General features: G+C 37.8%; 1 protein-coding gene across 1 annotated transcript in view; it reads right to left on the bottom strand.

Annotated features, from left to right (window-relative positions):
• Window positions 1–22322, bottom strand: part of SLC15A5 (solute carrier family 15 member 5) — an 89799-nt gene that overhangs the window by 48743 nt on the left and 18734 nt on the right. Inside the window, 4 exon segments of the mRNA XM_058557404.1 lie at window positions 9626–9736; window positions 9739–9811; window positions 13885–13988; window positions 13991–14103. Coding sequence (XP_058413387.1) covers window positions 9626–9736; window positions 9739–9811; window positions 13885–13988; window positions 13991–14103 — 401 coding nt within the window.

The raw sequence follows: 22322 nt of genomic DNA, 5'->3' as shown, positions 1-22322 counted from the left end.
ACAAACTCCTTTAATTTTTGCTTGTCTGGGAAATTTTTGATCTCTCCTTCCATTTTGAATGATAACCTTGCTGGGTTGAGTATTCTTGGCTGTAAGTTTTTTCCTTTTAGCACTTTAAATATATCATGCCATTCTCTTCTAGCCTATAAGGTTTCTGCTGAGAAGTCAGCTGATAGCCTTATGGGGTTTCCTTTGTACGTAACTTGACATTCTCTTGTGGCTTTTAGGATTCTCTCTTTATCTTTAATTCTGGACACTTTGATTATGATGTGTCTTGGTGTGGGCCTCTTTGGGTTTATCTTGTTTGGGGCTCTCTGTGCTTCCTGTACCTGGATGTCTGTTTCCTTCCTTAGCTTAGGGAACTTTTCATCTATTATTTCTTGAAATACATTCTCTGCCCCTTTGTCTTGCTCTTCTCCTTCCGGGACACCTATAACATGGATGTTAGTGCACTTGATGTTGTCCCAGAGGTCCCTTAGACTGTCCTCAGTCTTTTTAATTCTTTTCTCTTTTACCTATTCACCTTGGGTAATTTCTTCTAGTCTTTCGTCCAGCTCACAGATCCATTCTTCTGTATCCTCTACTCTGCTTTTGAGTCCCTCTAATGAATTTTTCATTTCCAGTATTGTATTCTTCATTTCTGATTGGTTCTTTTTTATATCTTCCATTTCTTTGTTGACATTCTCACTGAGTTCATCTATTCTTCTCCCCACATCAGTGAGCATCCTTAACACTCTTTGTTTGAACTCTCTGTCAGGTAGGTTGCTCATTTCTGTTTCACTTAGTTCCTTTTCTGGGGTTTTGTCCTGTTCCCTTACTTGGAATGTATTCCTTTGCCTCTTCATTTTGCCTCTTTCCCTGTGCTTGTGACTACGTATTAGGTAGGTCAGCTACATCTCCTGCTGTTGGATAGGTGACCTTATGTAGGTGATGGCTTAGGAGGCCTGCCGTGTGCTTCCCTCAGTTCTCAATGTTCCAGGGGTGACCCCTATGTGGGCTACGTGTGTCCTTCTGTTGTGGCCTGTTTGCTCTCCCTGTAGGCGCCCAGGGATGCCGAGTTATGCTCCTGGCCAGCTGTTGTAATGCTCAGCTGCTTGTAGTTGTTGTGGGCCCTTCAGTCTCTTTATCAGGTGTGAGGAACCCCAGCAGAGTTGGCTGCAAGTTTTAATACCACATTTGTGTTGCAGTCTTTCTTTTAAGTGAGTAGCCTCCAGCCTTTAGGTGTCTTGTCAGCTCTCTCAGGATAGCAGCTGGGTGGGGCTGGCCTCAGGCACTGGAGCACCCAATTGTTTCAGGCTTTGGAAGGTGGGGCAAACCCCTATGTGCATCTTTGAGAAGCACGTGTCTTCTGCAGCTGACAAGCCCTGCTGCCCACAGGTCCACACACGCAGTCCTGCCCTGTGTGCGCGCCCCGACCTCCCTCTCTCCACCGCGGGAGCCCCACACACTCCACCACCGTCCCACACTCTACCTCTGCTCCTTGTGCACGCCCTGCCCCACTGAAGTCGGCTCAGTTGCCAGGCTGCAGAGAATCCAGTCACCAATCTTTGCAGGCCCACAAGTTGCCTGAGGGCTTGTTGTTGGGGGGGGCCAGTCTCTAGGGTGGGCTGCCTGCCCTGGCTGAGCTGGATTAAATCGGTGATCTAGCGGGTGGGGCAGACCTGAGCTAGCAGGCCCCAGGGAGAACTCCAATGGCGTCTGTGTCAGCACACCCACACCGGGCCACAACAATGGCCGCCGCCAATGTCCCAGTCCCTGGAGAGGTCTCACCTCTCACCGAGATGCACTCAGGGCCTATCAGGTGAGTCTCTTTTCCCCAAAGCACTGTGCACCTTTCTTTCTGGTGATTTTTGGTTGCTTTCTGAAACAGGTGAGTTTGCGTGCCGGCCCTTTAAGAGCCGGTTTTAATGTCTTTGTGAACCAGCTTTTCTGGGGGTACTCCCCAATGTTTTAGTAGCAGCAAAGTCAGATATTCTACCACTCGTCTGGATTGTGCTGGGTCCACAAAATGCCCACAGCGGGGGCGCTCCCCGGCTCAGGGCCCCGCGCCTCCAGGGAGGTTGCGTACCTGTGAGCTGCTCCCGGCGGCCGTGAAGCTGGCGGCTTGTGAAGGCGGCGTTTTTCCTCTCCAGAAGGGAGTCTCTGCCTCTTCCACCTCAGTTAGGATTGTCTGTTGTTACAGGAGTTCCTCTTATCCAGTTTTCAGTTCTGTCTCAGGGGTAATTTTTCCACGAGTAGTTGTAAGTTGGCTGTGTCCACGGGAGGAGGTGAGTTCAGAATCTGCCTACGCTGCCATCTTGACTTCCTCCTCCTGGATTGTGTTCTTTCAAAATTCATATATTGAAGCTCTAATCCCCATTGTGACTATTTGCAGACAGGGCCTTTAAAGAGGTAATTAAGTTTAAATGAGTTCGTAAGGGTGGGGTCCTAATCCAGTATGACTGGTGTCCTCATAAGAAGAGGAAAAGATACCAAGTCTGTGTGTCACAGAGGAAAGGTCATGAGAGGGCACAGTGAGTGGGGGGCCATCTGTAAACCAAGAAGAGAGGCCTCAGCGAAAGCTAACCCTGCCTACGCCTTGATCTCAGATTTACCGTCCAGAACTGTCAGAAATAAATTACTGTTGTTTAATCTGCCTAGTCTATGGTATCTTGTTATGGCAGGCCTAGCAAACTAATACAGGTATGTTCAGATATTAGATTAAAATTAAGCTGTTCAAATTGCACAAATTATATTGTCCATGATAATTATATGAACTTTAAAGAAAGTGTTGAGGGGGGTAGGAATAAGTTTTCAAGTTGTCTTTGCTTTCTTGTTTTAGAATTCAAAATCTACGAGTATCTTCTATGACACCCCTCATTCTAATTAATTGAGGATAATCTAGATGAATAACACCAAGCCCCCCTTTTTATGGTTATCACTAGTGCTATATAAAAAGGCTTATATTTTATCCAGGAAAGTTTATGGTATTAGAGGCAATAGTGTAGACAAGGGATCAGCAAATTTTTTTCTGTAAAAGGCCAGTAATAAATATTTTAGTTTTTGTGGGACAAAAGGCAAAATTGAATATATGTAGGTACTTATACATCAAGAGAGGGAATAAATTTCTGCAAATGTTTTTATGGATGAAATTCAAAACAATAATTCTTTTGAGGGAGGTGATGCAATTTCATTTAATTGGCGTTCAAAGATATTGTTTCTTATCATCAAATCAATTGCAAATGTTCATCTGTGAAAATAATTAGCTTTCAGGCCATGCAAAAACAGATGACGGGCCAGCTTTGAACTATGAGCTGCCTCGGTTGGCCAACATCTAGTTTAGTCATCAGCTTCTATTGCCTGCTCCTGAATTTTAGCTCTGACTTGATGAGAAATTGCAGCATTTTTACCTGGGCCACTGCTGCCTGTACACAAGTATGAAATTTCAGAGAGCAGACTTTTGGCCTCTTCTTCTGTCCTTGATACTCAAAATATAGTTCCTGACCAGTAGCATACGTAGCCCCTGGGAGCTTGATGTGCAGAATCTCAGGCTCCACCCTAGATGACTAAATCAGATCTGCGTTTAAACAAGATCCCTAGAAGATTCCTACACACATTAAACTTTGAGAAGCACTACGCTGGCACAGAGCACTGAGACCTGATCTAGCAAAATCCAACAAAAGGCAGTTTTCCAGACAATTTCAAACAAAGCACATGTATTTAACTCATTTTCCCAAATGTTTTAGGGCAAGGTACATTTTACCTGAAGGATCTAGATAACTATATTCACTTTTTATTTGCTACTGCACTCTGGTGCCAGGGAAAAATGACTTTTTAAAAATTCAAAGCAAAGTTTGATTCCAACTTAAATTTAACCTGCTCCATTTTTATTCTTAACTTCTGTGAGATCATAAAATGTCCAAAGCAGAGTGTAGTTTATCAGAATGTACACATTTTAAACCTCTAGCAGATCTGTATTTACAAGATAAAGCACAATGGTTCCGAAGGAGGTATTATATTCAGATAAGTAATGTATGTTTTAATATTGGCTATGTGGTTGCAGACAAGTCCATAAGAATCTTACAGCTCTTATAGTTTATTTCATTATCCTACCATGTAATAATTTTCCAAATTAGACCACAATGAAATAAAAGAAAGTCAGAATTTATTCAAACAGTAGCATTGCACTTGCCATTTCATACTGAAGCAAAGTCTAATACTAAAAACTAGATATGTTAAGATTCTTCAGTTATTGGCTAAATTTACTCACTGAGAAAACTATGGGTTTTTTTTGTGGGTAGTCTAATGTATGAGTCTCTGATATATAAGCTCACAACCCTAAGTATAAGGTTCTATTGAGTCCTTGAGAAATTGTCCTTGGATCCATGAATTTGGCAAATTCCCAGACCAGGAAATTCACTCATGTGAGGACATATTGGTGTCCATTAACCACTCTCACAGAGGCAGCTATAATTTTATTGTCATTTGTATCTGCTGCCTTGTGGAAGACGTTTCTCACCCACTGTAAGAGTGGCATATGTTTTTTACTTTTATTGTTTCTCCTATTAGTGAGGTGTTCCTGTATTTGAACTGAGCTATCCATCTTTTGTTTCTCTTTAGACCCCTGGAATTCATGTCAGGAGATTCAGCTTCAGTTTGTGTTTTATTTTCTGCGTATGAAACAGATTAACTCATTTACATGGAGATCAGATACACAAATGTATCTAGAAGGCATCGATTATTGCTTCACACGGTGTAGTAGATGGTCTACTGCACCTCAAATTTAATTCCAATGTTGACGTCAACTTTCAAAATAAGAACCTGAGAACACTAATGTGCTTTTATTAAACAAATGAACAATTGAATGAATAAGTTATTCAGGTTAGGTATTTACATGTTACCTTTTTGGTGTTTACACAGTTCCTCCTATCAGGTATTTTGCAATGGATAGGCACTGTGGTGTTTCTTGGAAAAGTAATTCTAAACCATTAAGAGAAAAAGTAGTTTTCCCAAAATCATCTGAGTTTTGACAAAGGTGATTGGATCTCTGACTCAGTTCTTAACTTTTTGAGTTTGGTTACAACCAAAGAAGGCACTTCATATCATTGGCAATTATAAGAACTAGTAGAAGTTACTGGTTATGTAAAAAGGGACCCACACCTTGGCTATACTTATAAAGGACTTTTAGTTAGAATTTGAATTTTCAGGTTTTTATTTTAAAGAAGAAGGTCTGGCAGATATTTGACTATTTTTCATCCACATTTCAATTTAAATGTTATTTAAAAGCCAGGATAATTGCTACTTACTGTGTTGTACACTTCTGCTTTGTGTAAGACTTAATAACAATCTTAATTAGGCTAATTTTAGTCAGATCAATACTTGTGTGTGTCAGCGCTAACTACTAAAAGCCGCATACTGAAGGATTTTAATTAATGTTAAGGAAAGGAAGTACTCATGGAGTAAACATTAATGAACTAAAAAAGGCTAATATAAAGTATGTCCAATTATGACAGAGGATAAATCACAATGATATCACTGATTCTAGATTTTTGGTGAATTAAGATTGATTTTTAAATAGATAAATCTGCTCACATATAATGTTAGGAAAATACAGTCTTGATAAAACACTTCGAGCATATCGAGTCTTTGCCTTTCACAGTTCTGGAAGGTTTGGAGATTTTTTATAGTTGGTATGGTGATACACTTCTTTTTTTGTTTTTTTGTGAGGAAGATCAGCCCTGAGCTAACATCTATTGCCAATCCTCCTCCTTTTTTTTCCCCCTTTTTGTCCCCAAAGCCCCAGCAGTTAGTTGTATGTCATAGTCGCACATCCTTCTAGTTGCTGTATGTGGGACGGCACCTCAGCATGGCTGGACAGGCGGTTAGTTGGTGCATGCCTGGGATCCGAACCCTGGCCGCCAGCAGCGGAGCGTGATCACTTAACCGCTAAGCCATGGGGCCGGCCCCGGTGATACACTTCTTGATTTCTTTAGGTGATAAACTCAGGAATGTCATATCTTGAATCAGAAACCTCTCTTTTGTTGCATTGTTTATGAGCTAGATAAAAAAAAGTAAGTTTATTTCGTCCTTTATTAAGTTTCTTGCTGGACCAACTGAGTGAGATTTTGCCATCCCTCACTCTCTGCCTGGTCTGTGATTATTCATGTCAATCAGCGGGCGTTGCCTGCACCATCTGCCTTCTTAAACTCTACGATCCCTGGAAGGGGAATGACTGAATGTGGAAGGGAGGGGGGAGTGGGAGGTCTAAGGAGTAACTACTCACTGTGGTGATGAAATAATTTTTTCATTCACTTCATAGCCTTAATTGGAAAGAGAAGTAGAGATTCCAAATTAACACTGATCATTTAACTTCTATAATCTAACAGCTATGTATAGCTGGTAATTGGAATAATAATAGTAATAACGCAATGGCTTTAGAATTAGAAGACCTGAATTCAAATGACACTTATCTTTGTGACCTTTGACTTATTTGATAGCTTATCATGAGGTTAATTGGCTATGTATACAAAGGTGCCTAGTTTCAAATTAGAAACTCATAAATATTTGTTTGTTCATAATTTATATACTTATATTCTTTACTCACATTTTCAAGGCACTTGGGTTTAAAGTGAAAGGAAATTTTAATATTAGGCTAATTCACTTATATAAATTATTATCAAAAAGTATCCTAAGTTTGTGCTTATGTGTTAAAACTTGTTAATCTTTCATAATCATAAGCAGAATATGGAAAACTTAAACAAACATCTAGTTAAAAAGATGCATATCATCACATTTTTTATATTCCCATAGCAAAATATTATGCAAATAGATGAACAGGTATGTAAATGAATAAATGAATGGATTCTGATTTAAAACAACTGAATTCAGTATTCTGTACTCAGAGGAACATAGCTCAGTTTTTAAAAAATGAGTCTAGTTTTTTTTTTTTCCTGCCCAACAAGTCTTGTTACTAATCTTGAAGGGGAATATTTAGTCCATTAACATCAAACAATATATTAGATAACTCCATCTAACTTTCATCTATCCAGAAAAAACATATCCTTCTTTAACAATAGACATGATTTCAAACACGCAAGAGCAGAGAATTGTCCAACAAGAAGTCGCTCCTAGATTTTTTTTTTTTTTTTTGTGAGGAAGATCGGCCACGAGCTAACATCTGCCAATCCTCCTCTTTCTGCTGAGGAAGACTGGCCCCGGGCTAACATCCATGCCCATCTTCCTCCACTTTATATGGGACGCCGCCACAGCATGGCTTGACAAGTGGTGCGTTGGTGCGCCCCGGGGATCCAAACCGGCAAATCCCGGTCCGCGGCAGCAGAGCGCAGGCCCTTAACTGCTTGCGCCACCAGGCCGGCCCCAGGAAGTCGCTCATATTTAAAGTGAATTTAAGATTCTTTATTTTCAGGAAGTATTTCTAATGTAGTTCTTTCAGCCATGTTCCATAACAATTTTTCCTAAAGTAGCCCAATTCAAATAAACTTTTTAGTAATTAAGCATAATTTGGGAGCTCAGACTAGATTTTCATGATACTGAACAAGACTGCCAAAGTTTTGAGCATTTTGCAATATAAATTTACTCTCATTTTGTCCTGCCTTCATTCTGTTTTAATAGTGTACTTGCTGAGGGTTTAATAGTGCATTTGCTGAGTGGACTCACTTTTCTTTTGTATCTTCAAATAGTGCTGGGCATTCAGTAAATACTGATTTTGGGATTTTCAGTAAATACTGGTTTTGGGATTTCTACGTTGGCAGACAAAAGAGCACTTTTTTAGATTTAGGGATTGTCAAAACCTATTAAGATTTGTAGTTCGCCTAAACCTATTACAATAAATAATGTCGGGATTACTGTCTCAAGAAATAAATTTTAAAAAGTTATGTACTAAAGGCCTCTATAATTGAAGATAATGGAATAAACTAAAGTGAGTTAAGTCACTCTGAGTTCTTTCCAAAGACAGATCTACCCTGTGGTGTGATCTGGAGTGACCTTGTTGATGGCTTTGGTAAATAAGAGGAAGCACACACTCTAAAATGTAACTTCTATAAATAGAGAAACAACAAAAGGTATAACCATGTGTTACTAGAAAACTGCATGGTCTCCACAGATCTTTAAATAGGAGGAATTAAGAATAAGAACAGGTTAACCAAGAGAAGAGAATCTTCTAGATGCCTGATCCTAACTATTTCAATGAAATTATTTCTCAAGAAGAGCATAAGACATTAGGTTACCATTACAAGATATTTCTTAAGAGTTTCAAACTCCCTTTGCTTTCTGTTTATGTCCACCAAACAGTGAGACCGGTCCCCTGCAAATGATGACTCGCAATACGAGCTAACATTTATAGAGCTTCACTGTGCGTCAGGACTACACTCCAGGCACTGATGTCATCCTGAGTGATTTTAAATGTCTGACAGAATGAAGGGACCCAAAATTTATGTAGGGTATGCCCCTCAATGAGGAAAATAGGTGAATTAGAACACAAGAAAGGCTGGGTGGCTTTTCAAAGCCACCTAGCAGTAGCTCAATGGTAAAGCAGGAGCTGAGACCCACATCTCTGATTCTTAGACTGAGCCTGGTTTTTCCGTACCAGCCCTTGTCCTCTTGTTCCATGACAGTGCCTGAGGGACCAGAGCTGGGCAGCCCAGTGTGATCAGAATGGACTTGAGTGCCTTCTTTTCCATTTTAATCAGAGAAATTTTATTTTATGGTCTATTGATTGTGTTCTGAGTAAGATGCGTTAAATGTTTTCACTTTAAAAAACGAGACTAGACAGGGCTGGCCCAGTGGTGTAGCAGTTAAGTTCGTGAGCTCTGCTTCGGCGGCCTGGGGTTCGTGGGTTTGGATCCCCGGCATGGACTGACACACTGCTTGTCAAGCGATGCTGTGGCAGCATCCCACGTATAAAATAGAGGAAGATTGGCACAGATGTTAGCTCAGGGCCAATCTTCCTCAAGCAAAAAAAAAAAAAAAATGAGACTAGAGCTTTAGTGTTCTCACCATAACAACAACAAAATGGTAATATGTGGTAAACGATATATTAATGAATCTGATTGTGGTAAACATTTTGCAATATACATGTGTGTCAAATCATCGCATTGTACACTTTAGCTTACGCAATGTTATAAGTCAACTATATCTCAATAGAGCTGCAAAAAAAGTTTGAAAATCATTGCTATACACCTTACTATTTGAAGAAGTACTATATTGAAACTGTGAATCGCAGTACTAATTTTTAATAAATTTGCTACTGGTTCAGATGTATAGCCAGGCATTATGTCTTAGGTTTATTACCTGTGTTAATTTTTAGGAACACAGTCAGTATTGACTTAGGAGTAAGGACCACCTTACTTGAAGAAGGATAGGCCTTTTGGTAGTGCTGGAAGTTTCAACATGTGTTTACATCAGATGTATCTTCTGAGGAAGGATAAAAAGATGGAAATAAGGTGGGAGACTGATGTCTGGGTGAAGATTTGAGAAGCTGGATGTTATCACTCACAAATTCACCTTCTCCCCAATTTGTCAAAATCTGACCCTCCTCCAGAGCATATAGCTAGCTTAGGTCTTAGCAGAGTGTTTTTATTTAAAAAAAGTTGCAAACAATTCACCTGAGATGGTCAATTGTACTTACTAATGCATGCCGACAGAAATGATCCATTTCTCTTAGAGAGAAATAGGCAGGTGCTGAAATACTCCATAAAAGGAGCCAGAATTAACAGTGGTAGGATGCAGACGACATTATTGCTGCAATTGGCAGAAGAAATCCATCCAAATTCAGGTGGGAATTCATGGTCTGCAGATAATATCCTGAAGGAATCTGTATTTGAGGTGGGGAGCAGTGTGCGTGAAGACAGTGGTTTAACTTTGGAGAAAGCATCCTTCAGCACAAGACTTGCTCCTTGCATGTACTCTGTGACAGATGAGCTGCATGGTCTCCAGTTCTTCAAGATTCCAATTATGGGCAGACAAAATGCAAGAGGAGCTCTATTTAGCCTATTGACAATACGACTGATTCTTTATGGAGGAATCTTTTGTCATCTAGTCTATCTTAATTTTCCTATGAAAAGTAAAAGTAGCCCTAATTTTGTGCTTAGGATGACACATAAGAAAGCAAATAACTTAAGTTCTGCATATAAGCAAGTAAACTTTTTTTTGAACAATAAAGCAAAAACCAGCAGAAGGTATTGAGAACGTTTGTTTTCACCCTGATGGAAAAAAGTATTGGGCTGGAATAGATCCCTTAAATAACATCTAGTTTGGTGGCAAAATATATAGGAATGATTTTTTTTCCTAAGAAGAGGGGCCCAGTGTTGAAACATATTACTTGTGTGGGCTGTCTTTTTGGGCTCCTTGGATTGGCCTTGTTTCTGACATGAGCCAAATAACATGAGAAAAAAGATAGAAAACATACTTGTGTCTATACTCTCCTTTTAAACCAATTGTGTGGTTCTAGTGGACCACAAAGTAAACTACATGAAAAAAATAAATAAGTAGCAGATAAAAAATGAAAAAAAAAAAAAAAAAACAAACCCTCTGCTCTACCCCAAACCTTCAATGTAGTATTAGAATGTCTTCATTTTTAAAATAACCCCAGTACTAACTAAAATCCCAACGCTAACTTGGAGCCTCTTCAAGTATTTCAAACCTCTTGTTAGGTTATAACATCAGAACTAGAACACAGTGTCACAGGAAAGGGGGCGTCTCTTCTTTTTCTAGAAGTTCATGAGTGTTGTTTCAATCATCACATCTTCATCATTATCATTGGTAACACAGAGTATTTCTTTAATTCCCAGTGGCTCGCAAAGCTACTGCACGGCTTGGAGAGGAAGTCAACCTGAGTCTTGTCCTTGAGGAACGGAATCTCCAAACTATATTTCTTACAAGGCATGAATTACATTAAGATTCCTGCCTTACCGCCATCCTGGGAGAGCATTTCTGCTCGAACATCCGGATGACAACTCTCGTTAGAAACATTCACTACTTCTCTATTATCAAATGTACAATTTAAGAAGGTAGACAGAGAATCAGAGCCATAAGTCAGTACAGCTGTAAACAAGCCCACTACTCTTAAAATGAGCCTATTGCTAAGTTAACTGTCTAAACCCAGGAATGGACCACATTTTCATTGACGCTCTTTCTATTTATATAAAATATGTCCTGGTGATAATTTATATTCCAGTCTTTAATTTGACCCTGAGGATTGTAAACAATAATTGTTTCGGTTGGGTACAGATGGCAAGAGTGAAGGAACATTAGCTAGTTCTGCCCTAGTTCAATAAAATTATTAAGCACGTATCCCCCAATCAGAGGAAAATGAATGATGTTTCTTAAAAAAAAGTGCTGGCAGCAGAATTACTCTAAGACTGAAAGGCTCCCAGCACAACTTGGAAGTTTCTGTTACTGATTTCAAATGAGAATTATTGTTAATAGGAATAAAGTTATTATCGGCATGAATCACAGACACAGAAACCTGTTAACTTAATAATGTGGCAAATGTACTATTAATCTTTAGTGAAGCAATATTAATATATTGCCTAATCTAAGAAAAGGCCCCAGTGTCTTGAAAGCTTGAAATCATTTCTGCTTCTGCCTCAAGTTCTGAAATCATCCCCTTTTAAAATTTTAAATACTTTTATTTCATACAAGCCTCTGAGTATTCAGAAATAATTGCTGTCAATAGAGATTCATTTTCACCTTTGAATGGCCAGTAATGTCAAATGGCAACATCATTGGCCTTAATATCAACATATTTTAAATGTATGTCTTGGAACTGAAGGTCAATAATGGCTATTAAATTTAAAATATGGAATTCTACGATGTTTTATTCTTGGTACATTGATTGCCTTTATCCTGGTGATTACTTCATATGGAAGCAAAGATCTAATTCCAGCCTATCCCAATGGAGGTTTCCTCTGCCTCCCTTGAGAAGTACATTCTAACCATTTTCTTTGAAGTTTCTGGCGTAATACTACTGTATGTAATTTTGGAACCTATATGGTTTGTATCAGGGATTTTTAACCCAGCTGCAAGAGAGGCATTGTGGGTAACAGTGAAGTATGGGCATTGATACCAGTCCTAAATTGGGATGGCTGCTCTGCCATATACTAGTAGGGTGACCGCGAGCAAGTTGCAAGTTACTTAATGTCTCTGAGCCTCAGATTCAGGATGATACTATCAGCCACATAGGCTTGCTGTGGGGATGAAATTAGGTACCATGAAGTCATCTTTTAGAAGCTATAACACATATAGGTGATCAATAAGTGTTAGTTTTTGTTCTTTGCAATAAACTGAGCATATAGATTTACTGAGATGTTTAAAAATTAGTTTATCAAAATTTATTGTAGTTTATGCTAAATTGAAAAATATATGACACTTTGCAGAGAAGGCTTCAACTTGGTCAAAAGAAATACCAGATGTCACTGTATTATGAAGATAAAGAATCAGTAATTTGTGCTATTTGCACAGAAGGTTCAAGGCCAGCTAGAGACCACATAGTAATTTTGTACTCATTATTAATTTCTCCATTCTAAGACATTTTTATGATATAAATGAACATATACATGGGTAATATTTTTCTTTGTGTGTGCCAGCTATTACTATTGTGAATAGAATAGCCTCCCTCAAAGGGAGGCTGAATCTGCTCACTCACTCTAGCTTTCATGCATTGTTTAGAGGAGGGGTTGGCAAACTTTTCTGTAAGGGACCGCATAGTAAATATCTCCACATATGGATTCTATTGCAACTACTCAACTTTGCTGTTTTCACGCATAAGCAGACAGTACGACAAACAAATGAGAGTGGCTGTGTTCAAATAAAACTTTATTGATGGACATTGAATTTTGAATTTTGTATAATTTTCACGTGCCACAAAATATTTTTCTTCTTTTGATTTTTTTCAACTACATAAAAATGTGAAAGCCTTCTTACCTTGCAGGACATACAAAAAAGGGCAGTGGGCTGAAGTTGGCCTGCAGACGGAAGTTTGCTGACCCCTGGTTTAGAGGAGCAAGCATCGTGCTAAAGGTCAGAAGTCCTTTCACTACTATTAACAGTGCGAGCTCCCCACTCCTCTGAAATCATTTAATTTTCCTGATCATCAGCCTCCCCTTCAAAAATGAAGTAATTGAGTAAATTAATCTCTAAACTTCGTTTCAGCTCTATTGTTCTATGATTTGTGAATATAACTCACTCTAGCTTTCTAAATTCCAAGTTGGGGTTAGCAAGAAAGATAGTCCCAAATTTCTTCAAAGACTTTTATAATTATTTATATTTCTTCATAGGTAAATTAGTCTTTGACCATTACCACATTAAAATTTTTTTAAAATCACATATATTTATAAAAGATACTTTAGACTTAGTGCTTTCCCTTTGATTTCTCCACAGCATAGAGACTGATTCACCAAGGAACTAAGAGTGGGTGGGGAGAGAATCACTTGCTCATTAGTACTTATACCCAAGAGTACAGTGGAGGCGGTACTCAAATCAGTCAATTTGCTACTTGTTAGTACCAATTTTTAAAGGCTTCATGAAAGAGGAAGGCAAAACCTTTGGCTAAAGGGAGGTTGGGTAATTGCCCATAGATCTCATATTTTCCTGCGCTACTCTTTTGCCTTATGACTATGCACTCTGAAATATTGTCTGCACTTACTGACAGATGTTTATAGTTCTACAGGAGAAACAACATCCTCGGATTCTCCTCGGGTATGCCTCTGCCTGACCACACTTAGCTCTTGAAATTAGAGCCCGTAATGATTAGAACCATTTATAGGATAACTGCCTGACAAAGTGCATGGGAAAGCGCTTGTTGGGGTGAAAATAAATGTTTACTTGTCATGTTAACATGCAATCATTTTATTGTTGTGGATGGTAGTGTTAATTACCCTTCCTTACCTGCCTAATGCACATTCTGTATAGGAGCTGAAAAACGAAGAGAAGGAGAAGGGTCAAGAACACTTTTGTGCCTTCTTCATAGAGTTTACTATAGCAGCCACCATATTTTCCTTGGCATGGTCTAACCAGCTTGTCATGTCTCTGCCAAGGTGGCAATATTGCAGACAGCATGTTTTCGGTGCATTAATAAACACCCCAAAGGTTGTCAGGAGGGAGCAACTTGCAAATAATTGGAGATATTATGTATTAGTAAAGGAATTGTTCTTCAGTTTTCCAAGATGTCAATCAGAAAGATGACAATCGCAAGGATGAAGGGCAGTAAAGTAACAGACGGTTTTAGCATCCAAGGCGTTGAATTCAAAGGAACAAGCTTCTGACAAGAGTTCTGGCTTCACGGTGACCAGCCCAAGGTGGTGCCTGACAGCTGATGTAAAAAATGAAAAAGATAAGATCAATGGGAACATATTAAAAAGGGAAAGAAAGGTAACGAAATAAAACACCAAAGTAAAAGATTTCAGAATCTCTCAGAAGTCTCTAACTTAACTCATTAATGAATAAGACAACCTGAACTTTCTTCTAGAGCCTTAACACAAAGAACTGGTACTATTTTTTAATATAAATGGTTATATAAATAATCCTGACGTTACTTGTCAGGGAGAGGATAGTTTCTTATTTTGACATGGAGATGAAGGGAAATGCATTCTCTGCTTTGACTTTATCCTTGAATTTCAGACATAATGTTAAACTTTGAACTCTTTAAATGATTTTATACATGTTGATAGTGTCACTAAAAGTTCAGATTGGATTAGTTGGCTTTTGACTTTTCCAGGAGTTTCCTCTGGGTTTATATGGCTGTTGCGTTAGCAACAGAAGCATTTTATCACCTTAGATGTTTAAGTCACTTACTGCTGGTGATTTGCAACCTCATTGTTGCTCCTTTTATGATCTTTCAGATTTCACCCTTTCTTTGACTCCATTAGGACATCCTGATACAATGACAGACAAGAGACCGCCGTTTAGTTAGCAGTTCAGCTGTGCCGTCATAATTGTTACAATTTTTCATAGCAAAATTCTTTTTGACCAGATAAATCTTTCCAGAAATTATATAGACACCATACCATGGTTGCAGGATAAATGGTGTAATGAATGTGAAAATGTTTGAGTTTCCCCAAAAAAGGCTGCTATAGATACTCAAAGGGTAGTTTGACAGTCATTTTGATTATGTTCAAGTTTCCTATAATAAAATTCTAGATGAAATGCATTCTAACCAAGTCCATTTATATGCCACAGAGTATTGGCTTTTATATTTAAATAAAGAATATTTATTAATATTTCTTTTTATGATTATAGAGTGATTATATTGATTCGATCTCTTTTCTTTAAGAGTTGTAATAGAGCTATTATGTCAGCCTTTGATTAATTGAGGAAGCTGGGGCCCTGGTAATTGAATATGGAGCCTTTCACCTCCAAGTCACTGAATCAAATCCAGCCCAAACTGGTAGTGACCAAGAATGATTACAGCAATGGCTCTTTGGTGGCCGCTGTGAAGTGTGTTTAGGTCAAGTGGAAGTGTGTCGGGATGATTGCTGACAGATGGGCTCATATCTATAGTCACTTCTTAGTGCCTCTTCTTAGTCACTATTGCCAGACACAGATGAAAATCCAGGGACTGAGAAGGCCAAGGGGACAGAAGCACCTGTGAGTGGCCAAGGTTTGTACCTCTTAGAAAGAAGTAATAGGGACTTTTCCTTATTATTGCAGGAATTATGAGACTTTCCACGCTATTTCAATTAGTTTACTTAAAGTTTTAGTAAGATGAGAACTGAGAATGTCTTGATGAACAGTCTAGATACTGAATTTGAACAGGTCTGGGCTAGGCGCTTAAATTCCTGACCTTTTCCTATGATCTTGTCTCTGTTATTCATCAACTGTTCTCTGCTCAACTCTTGCAAAACTGTGCTGTGGAGATAGTAGGGTTATTACTGGCATTGATACAACTTAGTCTGTGCTTTCAAAGAGACTTTATTATGAAATGGTAACTATCTGCATGGTGAAAGACTATTTCCAAAGATATCTTCCCCAAGTTCCCCCTTACTTATTAAATTCATTATATTGAATATAATATATTTTAAACTCCCTATTCCTTTTTTGTGTAAACAAATCACTATCAGTTGCAAGATAAATTTGGATCTGCTTTTAATTCATGGTAAATTGATACCTTCAATCTTATTAAACAGTTAAATATTGTTATCATATTATTTCTAAAGGAAGATAGCTTAGATTAGTGCTTCTTAAACTAGCTGTGTTAAAAGATCAGTTTTTTAAAAAAATTTCTCAACAATCATGGTCAATACATTTCTGAAGTATAATAAAAATGAAATACATAAAGAATAAAATAAAACAAAGGCACACAAAATATGTCTTGATATTTTTACTGTTAGATTCAACAGACAAAAAAATAACTTTCCATAAATATTTCTACACGTTTTCTCTCAGTGTCTGGATTTATTTTGTTGCATACCAATAACAAACAGTTCATTCATCAGCACTCTCCATGGACTAGACTTTGAGTAGCACTGGCTTCAATTGAATACACATTTTGAAAAATGAAATTTATTCAAACAAGTAAAATTGTATCTAATATGGTGATATGAAGACAGAAAAACAAAATTGTTAAGAACAAGAAATGGTTAAGCATGAATGAGGTCTAAAATTTTAGCTAGCACTGCAAGTGTACATAATTGATGCCAAACAAATGTGGATGTAATCAGTTATTCACTCAACATATTTATTAAGTACCTACTATGTGCCAAGGACTTTTCTAGGCCTTGAGAGTACAGCAGTGCACAAGACCTGTAAATCTCTGAGTTTTTTTTCTGGTAGGGGAGACACTAAACAAGCAGAAAAATAGTATGGCAAGTTCAATGATGGAAACAAAATGGACTGATAGGATAGAGACCCTTTGTAAGGTGGAGTATAAAGCAGACCTAAAGAGTTGAAATTTGAACTGAGGATTGAATGACTACAAGTAGGTAAGAAGACTTGGAGGAAGCATATGCCAGGCATGTCATGAGGTAGAATGAGCTGGGAGAGGTTCAGGAACAGTAAAAGCCAATGAGGCAGTAGCCCAGTTAGTGAGAAGAAGATTGGAAGGAGATGAGGTCCAAGAGTTGGTCAGGGGTCAGACTTTACAGGCCAAAGTAAGAAGCTTGGAGTTTATCCTCAGTGTTATGGGAAACCATTAAGTTTTATGAAAAGTAGAGATATCATATGAGGTATATTTTTAAAAAGTTACACTGGAACTGTGTTAGCTGTATGGACAATGGATTTTAGGGGACAAGAGAGGAAGTTAGGGGACAAGCAAGAGGTGGTGGTGACTTGGACATAGTGGTAGCAATGAGAAGAGAACAGAATAGCATGCGTTTTTGAACAATCAATGGGATTTTCTAACATGAGGGGAGGTTGAAGAAATGAGAAGATTTGAAGAAGACTACATTTTTTCCCCCTTCAACAACGAGGCAATAGTGACTTACACTGAGATGGAGAAGACAAGAAAGGAGTCAGTTTGCAGTTGGATGACTCAGGAGTTGAGTTTTGGTCAGCTTATGTTGGAGGTGTCTGTTAGAGAACCAAGCCAAAATGTCAAACAGGAAGTCGGATAGGTGAGTTTCAAGGTGAGGGGAGAGGTCAACATAAAATTGAATGTTTGGTGTGTAATTGACATTAAAAGCCATGGAACTAGAGATTCTTAGGCAAAGAGGATGGGAAGAGAAGAGGTGAGTTCCCTGGAATAAATCCTAGGGCTCCCCATCAGTTAGGAGACTATCAGAGGAGAAAAGTTAGCTAAGGAGACTGAGAAAGAGTGGACAGTGTGCTAGACGGGTTGTAAGTCAGAAGGAAGGAAGGGAGGGAATAAACCTAAATTGATTAGCTGGATTGAGAGGGAGACAATAAGCTAGTCAGAAAGGGCAAGAAAAGGAACTATCTGGTAATATGTCTACCGAAGGGGAGCAGGAGTTGTCCCGTCAAACTACAGCGTTATCACTGAATGTTAGGAAGGATATCCTGTTGAAAACATCTACATCTAAATATCACACCACCTCTTTGGATTAATCCATTAGACTTAATAGAAAACTTATGCCTTCTGTACAAATAATTTTGGGTGTCATGTAGACTCAGCATTAAAAAAAAAATCCATTGTCATTATAATTCTCAAATTGCTTTTCTGCACCAGGAGCAGAAAAGAGAATTTGAAAAAAAACTGGAATGAAAATGCAACTGAGACTTCGAGTTCCAGTTTAAACGTGCATGGCAAACACACTAGGCGTGCACATTTTAAAATAAAACAGATGAGCTATTTTAAACGTTTTATTGCAAAACTTAAAGATTATAGCTATTACTATTAAAAAAAAACTTTGGAAAGCAATTTTTCTATTCTTTGTACCTTTAAGTCCTTGGCTCTGATGTTCTGCTCCTCTGACCTTGATCTAATCATGAATATCTATGCTACTTAATTACAATAAAAAAAGCCTACATTGCACTCTAGATGGTAGATGCACATTTTTTCTTCTTTGGTCACCTGCCAGTTCTCAAAATTATAGCAGTGGGAAGAAATGCAAATGAAGGCTGTGCTTGACAGCTAAACATAATGGAATGCATGGTCCACATTTGAAAAGTTACCTTAAAATAAAAGGTAGCATATAAAAAATCATTTCTTTAAGGTCACCTATGGCTTTGAATTACAGCTTTGAGGAATTTCCAATTTAGTCATCAGAGAGGAAGAAGCCAAAATAAGGATTATATACTTTGCCAGAGGGAAGACAGAGTTTTACTTCATCATAGTTGGTGATCTTATAAGTTGGAAATAGAAAACAAAACAAAAAACAACCCCAAAATATTAATTTTATAGAGTATTGTGTAAAGTAAACGACTGGTGAACATTTTCTATTATAATTTTACTTGCAGCTAATAATAGTTTTTCTTATAAATGTCCAAAGAAAGGTTAACTTATCGCATGTTAAAATATGTAACATATGGACTACAATAGGCTGGCAGTAAACAGAACTGATCATATAGATCTGTATTATATGAAGAATTGTACTTCTTTATTCAGATGAATATATTTTCAAATAAGAGATTGGGAAGCAAATGGATGGATGCTGAATAGCTATTTAGAAAACGGGAATCTAAAAATTATATATATGTACATATTGTATATATTTGAAATACCGAGAATTATTTGATATTTGACAATGACACACACCAGAGAATGCTAAAGTGGTCTTTCAATAAAAGTTTATATTTTATACTTTCCCCTTTTTTGCTATTCAGGGCTGACAGAGACAATCTCTCAGACACCTTTTTGCATATTGAACCCATTACACAGACTACCAGGAGGGTGTGTGCTCCTTAGCTGTTATCCACAGACCACAGAAGCTCTGAGAAACAGGGGCAGAGGCTTCTGTGGATGATATTTTCCCTGCTTTGCTGCCTTAGTATGAGGTGTAATAAATGAGCTCTAGCCTGAGAAAAATAAGGCCTGGGTTCTGGTTCCACTTCCGTAATTTTCTGTGAGGTCTTGGACAAGTCATTTAATTAAATTATGTCTCAGTTTCTGCACTCAGTTTAACAAGAACAAACACTGATTGAGCATTTGCCATATTCCAAGTATTTATAAGACACAGGAATTGCTAATTGTATTCATGAAGAGATCATTTCAACATAACGTGGTGGATGAAATGGTAGAGATATCTCAGGGTGCCACAGGAGCAGAGGCAAAGCGTATGGAGTCCGGTCTGTAAAAGGATACCACAGTGCCCCTCCAGCCTACCTCACAGGTGTCTGGCGAAAATGAAGTAACTTTGGTGAATGTGCTTAATTTTTAAAAATACAACTCATTGCATTGCTATCAGTGCTAGTTGTATAGATAAGTGGTAGAGATAGTGGTAGTAGTAAAAGTACCACTAAAAGTAAAATATGTTAGAAATTAAGTTCAGAGTTAAACAAGATAGACAAATAGACTGACCAAAGGAACAGAATAGAAACTCCAGAAATGCAAGTGGCAGTGTGCAACGAAGGTGACATCTCAAATTAGTAGGGAAAATATAGATTTTTTAATGTGATATTAGATAACTTGATAGTCATATGAAAAAAAGATAAAATTGAGTTCACTCTTAAAACCTATTCTAATATAATTTCCAAATGGGTCAGAGATGTAAAGGTAAAAAAAAAAAAAAGAAAGAAAGAATATGAGACAAAAGACAAAAACAATCTCAGTGAATTCCTTTATAATCTGGGAGTGAGGAAAACTTCCATCATGATTCAAAATCTAGAAGCAATAATGGAGAAGATTGATAAATTTGATTATAAACATAAACCTCCCCAAAAGACAAAACCAAAAAACCCAAAAAAGCCTTGTGCTTGCAAAATAACAAGCGAAGTTAAAGAATATATGACAAATGGGAAATATTTGCAACTTTTATCATAGAGGGTTAATATCCCCAATATATAAAAATCTTCTAAAAATTGAAAAAGTCCACAATCCTATAGAAAAAATGGACTAGATATATGAACAGATAGTTCACTGAAAAAAATACAAATTACAGCAATGAAAAGATGTTCAACTTTCCTCACAGTAAGAGAAATGTCAATTAAAACTTCACTGAAATACAATTTCCCACCCTCAAATTGGCAAAAATCCAAAAGTTTGACAATGTACTCTGTTGGAGAGACTGTGGGGAAACAGGCATTCTCATACATTTTTGTTGGAAACGTGACATGGTCCAAGCACTACAGAAGGGACTGTGGCAACACAAAGCAACATTATCTATGGATTTACTTTTTGACTTAGCAATCCTACTTGTAGGAATCTATCCTAAAGATATGCTGGGGAAAAAATGCAAACAGAGATCTGCACCAAGATCTTCATTAGAACCTACTTAACATAGCAAAAATAAAGAAACAACTCAAATGTCCATCAATATAAGACTGGTGAAATAAACAATGGTTCACCATACAATGGAATACTATGCAGCTATAAACAGGAATGGAGAATATTTTTACACAGAATTGAATCAATCCCTAGGTTATATTAAATGAAAAAAGCAGGTAAGAAAAGTGTGAATAATATGCTACTGCTTATTTAAGAAGGGCAAAAATAATGCATATACATAGAGACACATACACACATATGTAAAATTTTAATATGTTCCTTTATTAAAATAATGGAAGAATAATTCTTTAAAAATACATAAATGGACACTTAAAGGACTAGGAGAGGATATATGAATATAGCAGAACTTGTTTTGTACATGAATTTTAGATACATGAAACTATATATATGATGTAAAACAAAACCAAATTTTGAAAATACTTCAAAGTGTAAAGGAAAATGGAACAAATGCACTTAATTGTGTATAAAGTTAGTGGCATAACCAGACAGAGAGGACTGTACCAAGTGACTTTAAAACATAATAATTTTAGTATACATTCCTGGGGATTATAACATAAAAAAAAAAACTTCAAGAAGAATCCTGAAACTGTTTTCAACAATCATATTGCTGGTGGTAGTGTTAGTCTAGGTAGTGCGTCCTTCGGATAAAGCAAATGTGCAGATGCATTGCTATCATTGAGAACTGGGATTTTTGGCGTGGGAAGAAGTAGAAAAAGATTTTAATTTTATTTATTTATTTTTTTAAATTTTATTTATTTATTTTTTTCCCCCAAAGCCCCAGTAGATAGTTGTATGTCATAGTTGCACATCCTTCTAGTTGCTGTATGCGGGACGCGGCCTCAGCATGGCCGGAGAGGCGATGCGGCCGTGCACGCCTGGGATCCGAACCCCAGGCAGCCAGCAGCCGAGCGTGAGCACTTAACTGCTAAGCCACGGGCCGGCCCTGAGGAAAAGATTTTAGTTTGATAAGGTTAAACAAAAGTCTGTAGCACTGGTTTGGATTAGGGTATTAGTATCATCCATAATGTATATTATCTTAGAAAGAAAAAACCATTTTCTAGCTTTGTGCACTGAAAAGACCTAGAAACTGTGATAGACTAAGATAGATAGTGGTGAACATTCCCATTGCCAAGATTGTAGTTTATAAATACCATCATACATGAAAAGGAAACATAGTTCTTTGGAAAAAGAGATGATGCAAAGTTTAGGGAAGGATGTAGTGCCCACAGAATCTCTTGGTAAACCAGAGAGCAAGCAAGCAAAGACAACAGAAGCTTGTCTGAAGGACTGAGGATCGGCATGAAGAGGACCTCACTGTCCAAACGTGGAACAATTTGAGCATCAATAATTGTAGTAGAGTGAAACACATTGAAAAATTGAAGTCCATGAATTAATAATAATAGTTTAATAAAAACAACTAGGGGCCAGCCCCGTGGCGCAGCCGTTGAGTGTGTGCGCTCCGCTTCTGCGGTCCGGGGTTCGCAGG

Source organism: Diceros bicornis, chromosome 17 (genome assembly GCF_020826845.1).
Source record: "Diceros bicornis minor isolate mBicDic1 chromosome 17, mDicBic1.mat.cur, whole genome shotgun sequence".
Classification (NCBI taxonomy): Eukaryota; Metazoa; Chordata; class Mammalia; order Perissodactyla; family Rhinocerotidae; genus Diceros; species Diceros bicornis.
This window is presented reverse-complemented; position numbering and strand designations above follow the sequence as displayed.